The 19,182-nt window shown below is 31.9% G+C and overlaps 1 protein-coding gene across 11 annotated transcripts in view; it reads left to right on the plus strand.

Annotated features, from left to right (window-relative positions):
- Positions 1-19,182, plus strand: part of LOC139513676 (polypeptide N-acetylgalactosaminyltransferase 5-like) — an 82,839-nt gene that overhangs the window by 56,958 nt on the left and 6,699 nt on the right. For 5 of the 11 annotated variants that reach the window (XM_071302377.1, XM_071302378.1, XM_071302379.1 and 2 more), the window contains 9 exons: positions 1,171-1,651; positions 3,878-4,031; positions 5,168-5,334; positions 5,875-6,039; positions 6,818-7,034; positions 14,348-14,465; positions 16,158-16,343; positions 16,881-17,009; positions 17,611-17,715. In XM_071302377.1, the coding sequence (XP_071158478.1) occupies positions 1,237-1,651; positions 3,878-4,031; positions 5,168-5,334; positions 5,875-6,039; positions 6,818-7,034; positions 14,348-14,465; positions 16,158-16,343; positions 16,881-17,009; positions 17,611-17,715 (1,656 nt within the window). In that variant the 5' untranslated portion in view covers positions 1,171-1,236. Of the gene's footprint in view, positions 1-1,170; positions 1,652-3,877; positions 4,032-5,167; positions 5,335-5,874; positions 6,040-6,817; positions 7,035-7,812; positions 8,027-8,363; positions 8,578-9,837; positions 10,052-14,347; positions 14,466-16,157; positions 16,344-16,880; positions 17,010-17,610; positions 17,716-19,182 lie in introns of all 11 variants that reach the window. The other 6 variants (XM_071302382.1, XM_071302386.1, XM_071302385.1 and 3 more) reach the window with 3 other exon arrangements.

A 19,182-nucleotide genomic window follows, 5' to 3' on the forward strand; every position in this document is an offset into this window, starting at 1 on the left:
AACTCAGCTGTTACTACTCCATTTATATATGTAATAATGGCCATAAAAATTATATTTAAAGAGATTGATGTCTTAAAGTAATTCTAATGGGAATCAAATAATCATAAATATGTACAAATGTTTCAGACTTGTTATTAAATCTGTAAATCATATAGTTGTCATGGGGTTTTGTTATAATAGATTTAAGTTTTCTTTCTGTTTTTAAAGGAATTAAAACTGGGGGTGTTTTCAGTATTCCATTTGATGGCAGTCCATTATTTTGTATATACCTACACTGTTTATTGTTTCTTCGTGTTATAGTTTTATTTTGAGTTGTTATCTAATTTTTTCCCCATAAATTTCTTATTCATCATGCTAAATATAGGTCTTCTACAAATAATAAACAACTGTTTTACTATCTAATACTTGTACATGATATTCTTATTGCATGATAAAGTGATGTGAAAATTTTATATTCATGAGTTACTATCTAATTTTATGAAAATTATATACTTTATTTTCAACTGATTTTTTAATTTTTTTTTTATTGATACACAAATGTAAATGGTCAACAAATAGAATTGCTTTCATTTGAATTGGACCTTACTTTTAGAAATTATCAAGACATTATGTGTTAATTTGAAAGTTTAGTTTTTTTCACTGTGCAATTACAAACATCTAACCTTTATATACATATTTGTATATTTGCCTATAATATATCATTTTGATAGAAAATTCATATTGTTAGCTTTCATATGACAATTGTAAAACAACAAATCTTCCCCATTACTCCCAATCACTATGGAATACAAACCTAGTTCCATTGAAAATTATGACTCAAATAACATGCTACAATGATAGTTTGCTAACGCATGATAGCAGTACAGAAAAGATTTTTAGGAAATCCCAGTGCTTAGTTTATATGTATTCTATAAAGTTTTATGTCAGAATTTCAATGCAATGAAATATTGCCAATGAAACCATTTTCCACCAGATACCAAACACCAGGGTGTAAACATCTAAAAACTGCGTAACTTTTGGTATCTAGGATGGGAAAGTAACTATGATGAAGAAGAAGATTAATCTTTCATTTTGTTGTGTGCAGGTTAAATTTGCTATTGAAGGACAGACTTCCATTATCTTTATGTTAGTTGTTGTTGAATTATCAAAATTTCTTATTTCTACTTTCAGTTTCACCAGCATTATGACATTATAATAACCACAACGTACATTATTCCAAGGTGCTAAATTAAAACAATGGCTAGTTTCTTCCGTCGAAAGAAAGGACTTATATTCAAATTTGTGATAGGTGTACCAATATTATGGTTTGCTACAGTTTTACTTATGACATATCAGGGATCTTGGTCTCAAGACAATCGTGTTGACACTGAGAAACGGAACAATGAACCAGTTATAAACGCTCAGCATGTGCCTGTGAACCGCCATGATGATTTTAGAGGGCATGATCAGAGCATTCACCAGGAGGAGCAGCAAAGACTTGCAAGAAAAATGGAGCAAGAAAAATTAATTAAAGAACGAGAAGAGAGAGAGAGAAGGAATATTGAATTAATGGAAAAACAAAAAGTGGAAGAAATTAAAAATAATCCAGTTTTGAAATTTCGTTCAGGAGAAAGTGAAGTAGAGAGAGTCAAAGTTGACCCAAATGCTCCAGGTGGGTTATCATAAAATGTCTCTAAATATGGTTCTAATTCTTACAACTCCCTCCCAGGGGAACATAAAGTTAACCTCAAATCTATCCATCTTAAGATTTATCTGTGCATTTGTCAGTCAATAGTTCTATCCTAAACAATTGGTTTCTTGATGATAGTTTGGGTTGAGCATCTTTTCACTTTGGCATTTGTTCTGTACAAGGACCATCTGTTGACATTTTACTTGTAATACTACATACATGTACAGAAGTTTTAATTTTCCTTTTTTATATAGAAAGAAATGGTTAGTCAATGATTTTATCTATTCCGACAGGTTTTCTTTCATAGTTGGATACAAGTTATTGATTGGGATTTTCAAGATGAACTGTCTTTATCAAAGTATATGCCAGATGCTACATTTTTTTTTCATGATAAAATGTAACAGAAGATACAAAATAGAAATATCAAAGTTCAAGAAATAGAAATGTCGGAGGAAAGGAAAAAGGTTTTACTTCCTCAATCAATAGGTGATTTGTATTGCCAGGTAGAAACGGTCTTGATCTATAAAGTGTAAAATGTAACATCAATAGGGTAGTTATCCAGGGTTTTAATCTACAAGATTCGCCAATAACATCACTTCAAAGTGCATTTCTTTTATACTATCATGATTATACAGATTCAATTATTTGATAGTAAATGAAAGATACTCTTTTATTCTCACAAAAGAAACTAATCAATACAATTAGTTGTAGTTGTATTAGGATCAAATGTCATATTTTGATAAAGTTCTGATCAATGTTTAAGATTTTATTAAGATAGATACCTTTTATTTTCGTAGGGTGTAAATTTTCGCTTATTTTCGCAACATAATTGGTAAAATAAATTCCGCCAATTTAAAAGTGCACATGCAAAGGTATTGATATAAGTTTTGAAATCGCCAATATGATAACCGCTAAAAATATTTATTATACCTTATTCTATGAAAATCATGAAATTTTACACCAGCGAAAATAACCCGCTATACAGTAGTAATTTGAAATTTTAGTCTAAACTAAGGTTTAATTAAAAGTTCTTCTATTGATTTTCTTTACCCACCTGTCAATCACAATTCCATGTCTCTTGAATTACTCAGCCACATAAGGGTAGAATATTGCAAAGTTATTTGGATATTTAAATGTTTTGTTTTTCTACTATCCCATGTTATTTTCTCATTCAGGATACCTCATGTTGTTTATAGCTATTCAATATTGCATCATAAAACATCACATTGATTAAAGCCGTTTAATTGTTCATGAAATATACATTTAGTATTGATTTATTCAGCAATATTGCATTGTCCAATACCATTGTCATTATCTAGTGATGTTAAAATTTAATCATTCATGAATCGTAAATTGTAAAAACTGTTGGAAGGAATATTTATTGAGAATGTTTAGGAAAAAACCTTGTGTGATAGATGCCGTAAATGTCATAAATGTCCACTTTCAGACACTTAAACATGTTAAAGTTTCACATCTTTATCTGTGGGAATATTTATTACATTTTTTTCATTTATAAAACTTACAATGAATATAATGATTAGATGTGCAAAGATTTTATAAGTCTTAAAATTTGTTTTTAGGGAGAGGTGTCACATAAACAAACTCTGTATAACTTGTACACTCAAGTTTTTCTTAACGCTTACAAATCTTGTAACCTCTGTAACCTTGTCCTCAAAATCAGCATTATTTGAATCAGTAGTCCACAATTCCATCAATAAAGTACAATGTTCTAAAGCTCATGTATAAACTTATATGTTAACTTATTATTATTGTGCAGTGTTTTAAGCGACCAACAGATATGGCACTTACTGAAAGTCACAAAAGTTGGCCATTATATATCATGAAACAATTACCATATTCAATGTACCATGAAAAAGTGCATTATAGTTTTAACAAAGAATTAATTTTAAATGAGAAAAGTCTAAATTGATAAGTTTTACATTGGATTTAAAGAATCTAAAATAATGTTTGATTAGAAATTATCGCTCGCTGTTGGAAGTTCAGTTTCGTTACTATTTGTGCTTGTCATGAGCAGATATTTCAGGGTTTTCTATACTTGTAAATGTCAAGCTCTCAAATGTTTCACATTATCATCGGTTCCAAAAGTTAATGGACAGCATTCACATATATTTAGAATAGTTCAAAGAATATTAGTTCACAGAATTTTAAAATGTTAAATTAATGTTGAAATTTTGTTTCATTGATCAGGAGAACAAGGAAAGGCAGTCGATATAGATAAAGATAAACTAAGTCCTGAGGAAAGGAAGAAGTATGACGACGGATGGCAGAGAAATGCCTTCAATGAATACGCCAGTAATATGATCTCATTACACAGGAGTCTGCCGGATGTCAGAGATGAAGAGTAGGTCCTATTTCTATTGAATATAAAAAAGAAGATGTGGTATGATTGCCAATGAGACAACTCTCCACAAGAGACCAAATGACACAGAAATTAACAACTATAGGTCACTATATAGCCTTCAACAAGTAGCAAAGCCCATAGCTCATAGTCAGCTATAAAAGTATATATATATTGAAGTCTACCCTATGTTTGTGTTAAGTGAAAGGATTACTCATTGTCCTGGTGTTTAAAAGTCCAAAGTACAGTAAATTCAGAAATGCTTGGAATTTTTTTTATTATTTGCAAATATTGATGCAGACCTAAGTACTCAATATATGACCCCTTAACTTTTAGACCTAGGACTGATGAGACTTGTCTTTAAAGTTTACATGCCTAAGGGCTCAATATATAATCCTTACACTGTTTTGACTGAACGACTGATGAGGAAAGCCCTTTAACTATACACACATACAAAAAGGGCTGAAAATATGGCCCCATAACTTTTTATATCTAAGAACTGATGAGGCTGGTCCTCAAACTGTAAACACCTAGGAATGGACCAGAATGGTTCATAAACTGTACTTAAGACTTAGACCATGGTTCATTAACTGTTCTGTTCAAAGAACTGAAGAATTGGTCCTTAAACTATACATTCTTAAGGACTAGATATGACATGTAAATATTTGAGACATGGTATTGAGCTTAATGGCGACCAGTTAGAGGAGCCAGAAAAACAGGTATTTTTGACCATCAAATCACCAATTGATGCCATCAGAGCTTAAAATACAATAGTGTTATCTCCATTCTAATGAAACTAACAGAAAACAACATTGAAACATGCATTTAAAATCTGTCATATGTCGTCTTTACTTGAGCAAATGTTTTCATAGCATCAAATGTCAATTAATGCCATGAAAATTAGTGACATTATCCAATTAAAATGAACGTTACATAGATGTTGCATTAGAATGATTTATACACACACAGCAACTGATACTAGTCGGTAAGTCCCTTTATTTTCCAGAATTGGTGACCAATGACATGGTTCTTAAAATTTTCATTATAACTAGCATTAGGACTTCAAACAAAGATTTAATTTGATTATTTTATTGGGCTCTACATAATGATTTTATGCAACATTTTGTTTTTCATTTCAGATGTAAGACTCAGAAATACCGAGATAATTTACCAGACACGAGTGTTGTTGTATGCTTCCACAATGAGGCTTGGAGTGTTCTTTTGAGAACTGTTCACAGTATTATAGACAGATCACCGCCACATTTGTTAAAGGAGGTCATCTTAGTGGATGATTTCTCAGATATGGGTAATTATGTGTTCACAATGTGAAGTGATTCTTATTTTTTTTGCCTTGTTTTTGATCAATTCTATTTTTTAGTTATTTTGAATTTTACATTACAGTTCAAAAAGATAAACGTGAATAAAGTTTATCTCTTTGTTTAATATAATATTTTTAGAATGCTTGAGAATTATTATCTTTAATAAGATTTACAGAGCTAATTAAGTTTCTCCAGTCAGGTTAAATCTTATTGTTCTTTGATTTAGAATATGACTTTAAGAATTTCATTGTTTTTTATCTGCTGTTTGCCAGGTGAAAGTTACAATATGTCAGACTGAGATTTGGGCAGAATTTTGCCTAGTTCAGACTTTCAATGTAATCAAATGTTCATTTAATTCCTGTTTGCCATTGCTAGTAAATCATTTAATTCCTGTTTGCCATTGCTAGTAAATCATTTTCAATGTTCATTTAATTCCTGTTTGCCATTGCTAGTAAATCATTTTCAATGCCATATTTTCTGCATGAATCATATTGTTCATGTTGAATTCAATTAAAATTTTCTTGCAGATCATTTAAAGAAGCCTTTAGAAGATTATGCAGCCAAACTTAAGAAAGTGAAGGTAGTACGCACTAAACAACGTGAAGGATTGATACGAGCTCGCTTATTAGGTTACTCAGCATCTACAGGAACTGTGCTCACATATCTAGACTCCCATTGTGAATGTGCTGAAGGTATGATTGACAATTATATGTGTAGTAAATACTTACCCATTGTCTCTCTTTCACATTATTTTTAAAATTTGTCAAAATTATAAAACATTAGTGTTAGATAGTGATTAAAGTCAGATGATTTTTTTAACTTTTTTTGATTGGGGATGGTATTTTAACATGACTTCCTGGTGATGAACATTACATTGTTGGTGTAAAGGATGTTTCCCAGTCTCCTTTGGTCCAAGAATCTGAATTTACATGTAGTATTTAAATCAAGCTTTTATACCTGCTGTTTTTTTGGTAAAGTTCTAAAAAATGACAGAAAATGTAGAATATCTTTTCAGTTATCTTTGTGCTAAATAATTTCTCTCATGAAACAACTGCTCTAACATGTTCTCAAACTAACATTATTATAAAAGTATGTAATAAAAAATGGAATATTCTCTAAAATCTTCCATATTTAATCAAAAGACTTTAAAAAAATGTAATTTATAATTATATTCATTACCAAAGACATACTCAAAATTCTTTGTTGCTTATTCTCTACGACTTATTTCTAGAATTATGACCTGCATTGTTTTATTAGATTGATTAAGTGTTAAATAAAGTTTAAAAATGGGAACGATGATAAATTGTCATCTAATGAAATTTATCAAAACGTTTTAAAAATTGTGTTCATGCTCTCTGATTTTATTGAAAAATCTAAATTTCTGCTTTGTGCTTTCCTTGGAAAACTATAAGTGGACAATTAACCTTGATTTTAGACATCCTTATGCTTTATTATGGTGGTCCTTTTTAGGCTGGCTTGAACCTTTATTAGACAGGATAGCAGAAAATAAATCTATAGTAGTTTGTCCTGTTATTGATGTTATTGAAGATTCTTCCTTCAAATTTCAATATGGCAGTGCTAAAAGTACAAGTGTTGGAGGCTTTGATTGGAATTTACAATTCAACTGGCACGCCATCCCAGAACACGAACGTGAAAGGCGTCATTATAAGGATTATGCCCCTGTCAGGTACATGGTTACATGTCATGTTGTATGTCGATAGCCGATGCAGTATATGATATTTTTGTCCAACTTTTAGTTTATATAACTACTTTATACCATAATTTAATAGCATGCAATTTTAAGCTTATAGTTAACATCAGCATAATGTATTTTATTTTTCTACTTTATTATTTTTTTTTGAATTATCCGTTTATGGTCATGTACTGTTGAAGTTATTTTGCTTGAATAGTTAATTATACAGATGGCATGTAATTTCTCTGCATACTAATAATCAGATATCTTGCATTATGTTATCGGATGATATCAACACTAAATTCAGGTTAGGTCACTACAAGGGTTAACATAAGTGATTTTCAGATCGTTTGAATACCTGTCCTTTCCTTTGGTAAAACTTTTTTAACATGCACACATGCTGTATACAGTGAGTAAGTATAGAATTGATTTAAGTTGATTAAATGTGTGTGTACAGAATTGAACAATTGATACAATCTTCATGTGTGAAAAAATAAGTTTAATACTTCTTTAAAATACCTAACTTGTAATATCTAAGACCTACGTATTACTAATACACTGCACACAGACAGGTTTGGAGCTTCAATGAAAGTCATTATATGTAGTAGTAGTGGTCAGAATTTATTTTAGAGGAATAATTTATGAATTAGATAAATATTAACATTAAATTGTCTTACTGAGCTAAGGTAAGTTTGATTAAAGAAAGGGATACAATGGTTATACTACAATACTGACATGATTAGTTTATGGAGAAAAGCATGTTTGTCTATAGGCTGGTTGGAACCATTGCTGGATAGAATCAGTGAAGGGAAGCATCATGTCGTCACTCCAATCATAGATAACATTGGGGATGACAACCTACAATATGTCTGGTTCAACGCGGAACAAATGCATGTCGGAAGATTTACTTGGGATCTTACTTTTGATTGGATGCCAATTCCTGATGATAGTAATCAGAAACGAGACTCTAAAATATCTCCAGTATGGTTAGTTAGTAGGCTACCCTTCTCTCTCTATCTCTCTTGCTCACAGAGTTCAGAAAAACCCAGCTAGCAGCAGCACTGCAATTGTTTATACCAGCTGAATCATTTTAGGATGCCAGAATAAACTTAGAAGATTTACTATCCATTTCCTTTTTTTTTAGAAATTTGGGAAAAGGCTGTTTTTAGTTTTTCTTTTTATGTAGAAGTCTTATAAGATTTCTATTGCTCCATTTGGGATAACAATTCAGGGTTTTTCAATTGAACTTCTTTTATCTTGAAGAGTGATTAAATCTCTTGTTTTGGGATTGTGTGTTTAAACAAAGTATTTATAATTTTATAGGATGGTTAGAACCAATGCTTTCACGTATAGCTGAAGACAAACATCATGTTGTAACTCCTGTTATAGAAAATATTCAAGAAGATAATTTCAAGATTCAAATGTCTAAACATAAGGATATTCAAGTAGGCCACTTTAAATGGGACATGACGTTTAGTTGGATGTTAGTTCCAACTTATATTAGAAAGAATCTGACATCAAAAGCAATGCCCATAAGGTTTGTTGTGGGCTGAGGTTCAAATTTGGAAATATATGCATTCTTTTATACAGCATGTGACTTTTTATAGGAAACAGTTATTAATAATAAAGCTTATTGGTTTTAAAGTTAATTTTAAAGCAACTAAATTGGCTGCTATTTTGGTGTAAGGGTATTTACTTTTAATTTGATACCTTAAATTATGTCAGGATAATGTACTAGGTCTGTGATTGTCTTATGTCATACCTGGGTTTCTTAAGATATTGATAATTTATCTTACACGTTGTCAATATAGTCCTCTGGCATTTGTATATCTTGTGCAAAGGTCGGCTACCCCCAAAAAAATTGATAGCAATCTTATTTCCAATTCAATAAAACTTCCTCTAGATTAAGTACAATGTTCATATTTTTTGTTATAGATTTTTTGGACTTTTTTGTGATTACAAAGGAAGTTGGTCTTTTATGAATTCATTGGACAGTTGTTTTAAATGAATAGATAATTTGATTAAATGGATGGCACCTTCTTGTCAACACTTCTGTTAATATAGACCATGCAATTTCCCATAGGAACCCCTTTTAAGGATAAAATTGTGCCACATTTACTGTGAAGTTTGGTACTAAAAAAAAAATATTTTAAAATGGAAAGTTCAGATGCACTACTATTTTTCAAAGGTAAAAAAAAAGGGCTGTGCTGCACATTTTCAACATTTATATGCCTTGAACTTGGAAGAGTTTTAACTTACACTAAAACTCTTTAATGAATTTTGATAATTTGAAAAATGAATAAAATTGAAATAAAATCTTGTACACATGTATTAGATTTATATATTCCAATATATGATATCTGTAAGGTACTTCTGTTGGATACTACATGTAATTATTACAAGAATGCATATAAGCTTGCTTTTTGTCTGCATGTTAATTTGAGGAAATAATTGCTGATAACTTTTTTAGAATATTTTTTCAGAGATAATTATTTTATTTTAAGAAACAAAATCTAGCAATTATAATTTTTTTGTATTTGAATTTGAAATATGTCAAGTGAGCGATTACCATAGACAGGATATGTAAAATCTGTTTGTCATAAGTATAAATGTTATCTTACAGTACTGTTCCGCAGCATCAATTTACAGGTTTATAAATAATAAACTCAAACAGGTTAGCCTTCAACAGAGGTTTAAACCTTCAACAGAGGTTAGCTCCTTGCACAGTTACTCTTAAGCTTGGGTGGTCAATTGGGGGAAACAGGTATAGTGTTTAAATACATTAAACTTTTGACAGGTTGGCTTGAACCCTTACTCTCCCGTATCCACGAAGACAAACGGCACGTGGTCACTCCAGTCATTGAGTCTATACTTGATGATACTTTACGTTTTGACTTTACCAAGCATAAAGATATACAAGTAGGCCGATTCGATTGGAATATGGTTTTTAATTGGATGCCTGTTGCAGAAAGTGTTAAAAAGAAATTAATAAACAAGGCCACTCCGATCAGGTTTGTTTTGGCTGTAGCATACTCAACCTTTAGTTATGTAGTCTTTGTAACACGACATATCTTTTCTAAATTTCTGCCTATTAATGGAGTTTTTGCACATATATAACAAACATCAACAAAGTCCCAGTAATATTATCTTTGGTTGATTCTAGGATGGCTTGAACCCCTGTTATCTAGGATCGCTGAAGACTTTCATCACGTTGTGTATCCCCAGATTCCTCAAATATCTGCTGAAACATTAGCATTTAAAGCCTTTGCTGCTAAAGATATTCAAGTTGGCAAATTTGATTGGAACTTAATATTCAGGTGGATGGTTCCCCCAGAGTCTGTACAAAAAAATCGGATTAAACAAATTGATCCAGTTTGGTTAGTGATGCTTGCTTTGTAGTCAAATTTCACTTTCGACTTTAGAGCTACTGTTTACGCTTTTGAATTTAGGCTAGGCTTTTTGAAGTTTCAAGACTTTTAAAACTTTTGAAATCGGTTAACTACCTTTTAGAAGAATGTCCTTTGTATCTCATCTAGTAAAAAACTCAGTGAAGGCAATTGTTTTCACTTTGAATTCATTGTCCTACAGTAATTGATTTTTTTTTCAATCATCCCAAGTGGAATATAGGTATCATATCTGATGCCCTAACTTCTTGAGGGGTCCTTAAATGACAAAGTATCTACCTTACCAAACATACATTTACTGGCAGTGGTAATAAAAATTTCCCGTCCTTCATTATATAGGTACCCACTTCCCTTATTATAACTCCCTTATTTATTATCAAAATTGTTTTATTTCAGTCTGAATATGCATGAAATATTTGCCACTGGACATTAAATAAAGCTTCAATTCTATTTTGGCACACAAGTTTTAACCAACTGATTATCAATCTTGGAAAGTCTGTTAACTTTGAAATGGCTTGATCAGTTCTGATAAAACTTCTGTGTTTCCTTTAAAATTAAGTCTCCTGACCACATCCATTTGTTAATATGTTCATCATGGTCCCGTAAAGACAATTAGAATAAGTATAAGGGCATGAATCTTGGATACATTATTTAAAAATATGTCTAGACAGACGCATTAAATTTTCAATATAGATGATTTGATCTTTTAATGGTTTTAGGTCTACTTTTTGTCAGTAGACTAAATTTGTCATCAACGACATGACATTTGACTGAAACTCATATGTGTATGATATCACTCATATGTGTTTGGTATCACTCATATAACTAGGTGACGAGTACTCCCTCTTAGGAGCCTCTTATTTCTGGAACTATTCTTGATAAATCTAAGTCTCATCATCTGTTGTTAAGAAGGTGGTTGTTAAAACTGAAGAGAACCATTCATTTCATGCTCGGGAGTTTTGAAACATGTAAATTATCACAAGATTAATTTTTAAAACAATTTTTTATGTAGGTTGGTTAGAACCGCTGTTGAGTAGAATAGCTGAAGACAAGCGCCATGTTGTTTACCCTCAGATTCCACAAATTTCTGACGAGACTTTAAAATTTATTGCACATAAGTCTAAAGATATACAGATAGGGAAATTTGACTGGAACCTTATATTCAAATGGATGGTTCCCCCAGAGTCTATAAAAAAAAATCGGATTAAACAAATTGATCCAGTTTGGTTAGTGATGATTACTTTGTAGTCAAGTTTCACTTTAGACTTTAGAGCTACTGTTTACAGTCTTGATTTAGGCTAGGTTTTTTGAAGTTTCAATTGCAAGACTTTTAAACTTTTGATATAGGTTAACTAACTACCTTTTGGAAGAATGTCCTTCGTATCTCATCTAGTAAAAAACTGAGTGCAGGTAATTGTTTCACTTTGAATTCATTGTCCTACAGTAATCGGTTTCTTTTCAATCATCCCTTTTGGAATATGGGTGTCAAATCTGATGCCCTAACTTCTTGAGGGGTCCTTAGGTGACAATTAAAGTATCTTCCTTACCAAACATACATTTACTGATAGTGGCAATACAAATTTCCTGTCCATCATGCATATATAGGCACCCACTTCCCATATTTTATTTAGTATTTATTATCAAATTTGTTTTGTTTCAATCTGAATATATATGAAATATTGGCCACTGGACATTAAGCATAACTTGAATTCTATTTTGGCAAACAAGTTTTAACCAACTGACAATCTTGGATAGTCTACTATTTTAGAAAGGACTTGATCAGTTTAAATAAAACATCAGTGTTTCTTATAAAATTAATTCCCCTGACCACACAGATTTATTAATATGTTCACCCATGTCTTAATTTGTTTGTCCTGTAAAGACAATTAGAATTAGCTTTAGGGCATGAATCTTGGATACATTATTTGAAAATGTGTCTAGACAGATGTATTGAGTTTCCAAGATAGCATCAGTTTAGATGATTTGATCTTTTAATGGTTTTAGGTCTACTTTTTGTCTGTAGACTATGTGACATTCAAATATGTTTGGTATCAGTCATATAACTAGGTGAAGAGTACTCCCTCTTCCGAGCCTCTTATTTCTGGAACTATTCTTGATAAATCTAAGTCTTATCATCTGTTGTTAAAATGGTGGTTGTTAAAACTGAAGAGAACCATTCATTTCATGCTCAGGAGTTTTGAAACATGTAAATTATCACAAGATTAATTTTTAAAACAATTTTTTATGTAGGTTGGTTAGAACCGCTGTTGAGTAGAATAGCTGAAGACAAGCGCCATGTTGTTTACCCTCAGATTCCACAAATTTCTGACGAGACTTTAAAATTTATTGCACATAAGTCTAAAGATATACAGATAGGGAAATTTGATTGGAACCTTATATTCAAATGGATGTACCCTCCAGAATACATACAGAAATTACGTAAATCACCCACTGATCCTGTCCGGTTAGTCAGCACGCCATGTTGTAAACTAACTAACATACTAATGTAGTATTCTAACACCATCTCTATTTGTTTTGGTTGTTATGCTGACTTCTCTTTATATTGTTTTATCTCACTTGTCAGCTTGATGTTCCTAACCCTATACCCTCTTTCAAATGTTTAAATAATGGAATGGCACCTAGTAGGGAATACAACTGTGAATAGATGGCATCCATTTGACCTTTGGTTAATGATTCTCTCCTCTAAAACCAATCTGCATACTTTGACCAAACTTGACCGACTGATATTGGACTGCTATTCGTAAAATAGAAAATTACTCTTGGATCCTAATTGGATAACCAACTACCTGTTATGCAGCATGAATAGGTGCAATAAGATTTAAATTATTTAATTTGTTTCTTTGATTTATAGAAAATATTTAAACTTTTGTTTTGATTGTTCTGTGGTACATTATAATAATCTGAAAGCAGAGTGGATGTTTAGGAGTTGGTGAAAGTTAAAGGTACATTATAGTTTGTCTTCTGTCTGTTTTTGCTAAAATATTCCTGGAACCTATCAATCTAGAGGTCATGAAAAAGTTTATTTCAAGGAAAGTTATAAAACCACAAAAGGTACCAGGTAAAACAACCTGGATCCATCTTTTAACCCAGTTATTTGTAAAAGTAAGACATCTGAAAGATTGTACTCTTGTGTTAATTTTGAAGTTTCATTTTCTGTGACTGTCCTTTTCAGTATGTTACTTTTTACAGTCAGATTTCTTGTAAAGATATACTATACTTACCGTTTCAATAAGAGTCCTGCAAGCCTACATCTCTTTATATTGTAAAATTTCTTGTATGAATGTACTACAATGTAACTGTCAATAAATATCCCGCCCATCTTTACTTCTTACTGTGAAACTTCTCGTCTCTATAGATGTAGTATTATTTCACTCAAAGCACTGTATGATATGCTTATATTTTATAGTACTGCTTTTATTATTATTTATCACACAGCTTTTCTACACATACATATTGTACGTATCTTAAACTTTAGTTTATCACATTTTAGTCTTATTAATATTTGCTTTATATTTGAACTTTTATTTGCCATCTGTATTCTTAGCTATTTTGTGGTTGCATTGGTTGATGTTTTTTGTTTTACTAAAAATGTTATTGAAAATGTATATGTTACAATTTTTTAAAGTTCATATAACTTATATATTTTATATAAATGTATTTATAAAATCTTAAATTGACTAAGATAAATAGAAAGAATTTGTTGCAATATTTTATCAATTCTATGAAAATTCAAAAGTTATAATCAGCTTTCTAAGATAAAATGTGTTCAATTTACTAGTTAATTAAGACCATTTCATTATTTCACTTTAATAATTTCATTTTATTTGTGTATTAACATATTACATTATGAAATGTTGTGTAACCCCTTTGTGTCTATTTTAGGTCCCCCACTATGGCAGGAGGATTGTTTTCTATTAGTAGAGAATATTTTACACATTTAGGGACATATGATCCAGGCATGGATATATGGGGAGGAGAAAACTTAGAACTTTCCTTTAGGGTAATATTCAGTTTTATAATCTAATGTCCTTGTCCACAAGGAAACAATACCTAAATTTATAATCCATCTAATTTTAAAACTGTTCAAAATTTATTACCAATATACGACTCTTTAATGATTGTTTGAAAGAATTTTTCTTTATTTTTGCCCCTGCCAGGTAATTTTGTAATCTAACAGATGTACAGACTTCTAACATTAATAATACCACAATTCATAATCCATCTGATTTATAAAAAAATTACACCTATAGACCCTTATATGATAATTTTAAGGCATCTTTTTCAAGTTAGATGCTTTATTTATGCCCCCTGCCACATGGTTTTGAAAGCAAGCAGATGCCCACACTTTTTGTACCTGCAGATATTAATTAGGGCACCGACCTTAAGGCGGGTAGCCCTATAGTAATCAGTCCGTCCCCCTATAATGATCAATCTGTCCGTCCGTCTGTCCGTCCGTCTGTCCGCGGTAAACATGTCGCACCGTAACTTGAGAACGACTTATCAAAATTTCATGAAACTTAATTCAGTTGTTTCTTATGATGGTCAAATGATCTGTATACTTTTTGGTGAAAATAAGATTTAAACTTTTTGAGTTACGGCACTTTATAACTAAAACAGGGGTGTGTTTTTTTCACATGTCGCACTGTATCTCAAAAACGATTCTTGATTATGACTTAAAACTTTAAACACTTCTTAGTTATATTAATCTCAATATCTGTATACTTTTTGGTGATGATTCAAAATTTCATTTTTGAGTTATTGAGTATTTTGTAAAAAAGGGGGAGGGTTTTTATACGCCCGTCAAAATTTTGACAGGACGTATTATGGTATACAAATGTCCGGTGTCCGTCCGTCTGTCTGTCTGTCCGTCCGTCCGTCTGTTCGTCTGTCCGGCGTAAACGTGTCGCACCGTATTTTGTAAAACAGGGGAGTGTTTTTTACATGACGCGCCGTATCTCAAAAATAAGTCATGATTATTGCTTAAAACTTTACACACTTCTTTTGATATATTAATCTAAAGATCTGTATACTTTTTGGTTTTGATTCAAAATTTTATTTTGGTAATATTTAGTTTTTGTAAAAAAACAGGGTGGGGGGTTTCACATGTCCAGCCGTGTCTCTAAAACAATATATGGTTATTGCTTAAAACTTTCTCATAAACTATTTATGATTATTGAATTGCTTAAGACTTCCACATAAGACGTCGGGCATATCATGCGCTCATGGCGCAGCTGTTTATTTAATGCACATTATTCACAGCGGGGCCAACAGAGATGGCTCCCATCTCAATGATATCTAGTTTGATTTATCTTTGGGTATAAAGTTTGCATATCACTCCTGTTGACTGACTTTTAAAGTAAAGCCTTTTAATAGTGATTAATTCAAAAAAAAATATTCAGTACCAGAAACTTCCATTCAATGTAGAATTATTGCTGCTACCAGACACAATGAAATAAAGCAGTAGTGCCGACACATAATAAGTGCAAACTGTTTTGTATATACAAAGAACAGCTAAATTATCTTAACAAATATTAAACACTGTTACTGGAAGTCACAAAATCATTGATTTCAAATTTTAGATTGAAACTACCTTTTCGGTGCTTTTATGGCTTTGATTTATTTTTATAGAAGGGATGCTGAAGTTGCAGGTGATTTATTGTATCTATACATCTTACTATTTATATTTGAACAGATATGGATGTGTGGAGGTACATTAGAGATAGTTCCATGTTCTCATGTTGGTCACATTTTCCGTAAAAGATCCCCTTACAAATGGAGGACAGGAGTCAATGTTGTGAAGAAAAATTCTATACGATTAGCTGAAGTCTGGATGGATGAATACAAAAATTATTATTATGAACGATTTAATTATGATTTAGTGAGTATACCATTCATATTAATAGAGAGATTTCTACGTGTGTTCAAAAGGGGGTGATAAATTAAGCAATTTAGATGTAAAGTAGCACAGACAAATTATATATGGCAACCTATTGGATACTCATATTGAAATTTCATATAGTGTTAAGTCCTGTTGATAAGGATGTTAATGTGGATCTACACACAAATAAGAATGGGAATGATGTTCTATGGTTTATTCCAATATGTCATTTTTATGACATGGGTAGCGCATTTTAGGGGACATTGAAAACCATGTGTCTGTCGGTCTGTCCATCTGTTTGGTCTTGTTGGCACTCTCATAGGTACAATTCTTTCTAGATTTTATATAAAACTTATACTATAGGATGATATCAGCAATATCTTGGACAAATTCTGTAATGATTGATGATCAACTTTTAAAAAAGAGTTATGGCCCTTAGAAATGTAAAATATGTGCATAGGAGGGACATTAAAATACTATTCTTTTATATATGCATATCTAGAGGTATATAATAACAATAAAATATATTTATTTTAGGGAGAATATGGTGATGTAACAGAGAGAAAGGCATTAAGGAAAAGTTTAAATTGTAAAAGTTTTGATTGGTTTGTCAAGAATATATATCCAGATTTGTTTGTACCAGGGGATTCTATAGCATCAGGGGAGGTAAGTCAGATTGGTTTGTACCAGGGGACTCTATAGCATCAGGGGAGGTAAGTCAGATTTGTTTGTACCAGGGGATTCTATAGCATCAGGGGAGGTAAGACAGATTGGTTTGCTACAAGTAAATTTTTCATACAAAGACATATCACAAGATGTAAAACAATTTGAATAAAAGAATAGGATGGGTATCAACAACAAAAAACAACACAAAAACATAGTAAATACAAAGAAAGTTTCTTATGTGATATCTTTTGAAAAAAACATAATCAGAAAAGGTTCTGATATGTTGGAGAACACTTCTAATCTTTTTTCCCGCTAAGTAAGATTCATTTCCCAGTACGAAGTACATTAAAGTCATTGTAAGAGTGTTATTTATGCTGTATAAGAATGTGATTTGTAATGTGTGATATACTGTCTATGGACTGAACATAACCTTGTTAATTTTAGATAGCATGTAAAAAAGGACTTAGTGAATGAACTTCATTAAGAAATTTTATTTAGTGAATTTAGAAGATGTTTCAGTTAATGTAAAAAAAAAAAACTTTTACTGATAATATGTTTAGGATGATTATGTTTAATCATGATTTATTTTTTATAATTACAGATAAGAAGTAAAGCTAAACCAATGTGTGTTGACAGTTCAGTTGATTCACATAATATGCATAAACCAGTCAACATGTGGCCTTGTCATAACCAAGGTGGCAATCAGGTAAGTTTATAAATGTGGTAATTGACTTGTGGCCATGTTGGCAGTCATGAGGGTAGGAATGACCTTTACAGTCAGGAGTCAAATGGTAATTTTTGGCCAAAGTTAGCGTTAAATTGGTTAAAATTTACCATAATTCCTCATATTACCCTTCGTCAGAGGTCTCAAATAATTATCGTTACCTTTTTATTTCTTGAAGAAATTAACGTGATTTGTCTGAATCAGTTGATTTTTTATCGTCTAAAAGACTGTGTGCATTTTATAGTCATGCACCAAAAATGACTGTTATTGTCATTTTGCAAGAATTTTTACTGTTATTCATCATGAAGGTACCCCCATTACAACCATCAGCCATCTCAGTTCTTGAATGTAGTTATACATCAGTTAACTTTGCCATGTCATAACCAGGGTGGCAATCAGGTTCTTTTCAAGCATATGCCTTGTAAAAAACATGCCATAACTAGGGTGGCAATCAGGTTCTTTTCCAGCATATGCCTTGTAAATAACATGCCATAACCAGGGTGGCAATCAGGTTCCTTTTCAGCATATGCCTTGTAAATAACATGCCATAACTAGGGTGGCAATCAGGTTCCTTTTCAGCATATGCCTTGTAAATAACATGCCATAACTAGGGTGTCAGTCAGGTTCCTTTTCAGCATATGCCTTGTAAATAACATGCAATAACCAGGGTGGCAATCAGGTTCCTTTTCAGCATATGCCTTGTAAATAACATGCCATAACTAGGGTGGCAATCAGGTTCCTTTTCAGCATATGCCTTGTAAATAACATGCAATAACCAGGGTGGCAATCAGGTTCCTTTTCAGCATATGCCTTGTAAATAACATGCCATAACTAGGGTGGCAATCAGGTTCCTTTTCAGCATATGCCTTGTAAATAACATGCCATAACTAGGGTGGCAATCAGGTTCCTTTTCAGCATATGCCTTGTAAATAACATGCCATAACTAGGGTGGCAATCAGGTTCTTTTCCAGCATATGCCTTGTAAATAACATGCCATAACCAGGGTGGCAATCAGGTTCCTTTTCAGCATATGCCTTGTAAATAACATGCCATAACTAGGGTGGCAATCAGGTTCCTTTTCAGCATATGCCTTGTAAATAACATGCCATAACTAGGGTGGCAATCAGGTTCCTTTTCAGCATATGCCTTGTAAATAACATGCCATAACTAGGGTGGCAGTCAGGTTATTTTTCAGCATATGCCTTGTAAATAACATGCCATAACTAGGGTGTCAGTCAGGTTCCTTTTCAGCATATGCCTTGTAAATTACATGCCATAACTAGGGTGGCAGTCAGGTTATTTTTCAGCATATTCCTTGTAAATAACATGCCATAACTAGGGTGTCAGTCAGGTTCCGTTTCAGCATATGCCTTGTAAATAACATGCCATAACCAGGGTGGCAATCAAGTTCCTTTTCAGCATATGCCTTGTAAAAAACATGCCATAACT

This window comes from Mytilus edulis, chromosome 2, assembly GCF_963676685.1.
Source record: "Mytilus edulis chromosome 2, xbMytEdul2.2, whole genome shotgun sequence".
NCBI lineage: Eukaryota > Metazoa > Mollusca > Bivalvia > Mytilida > Mytilidae > Mytilus > Mytilus edulis.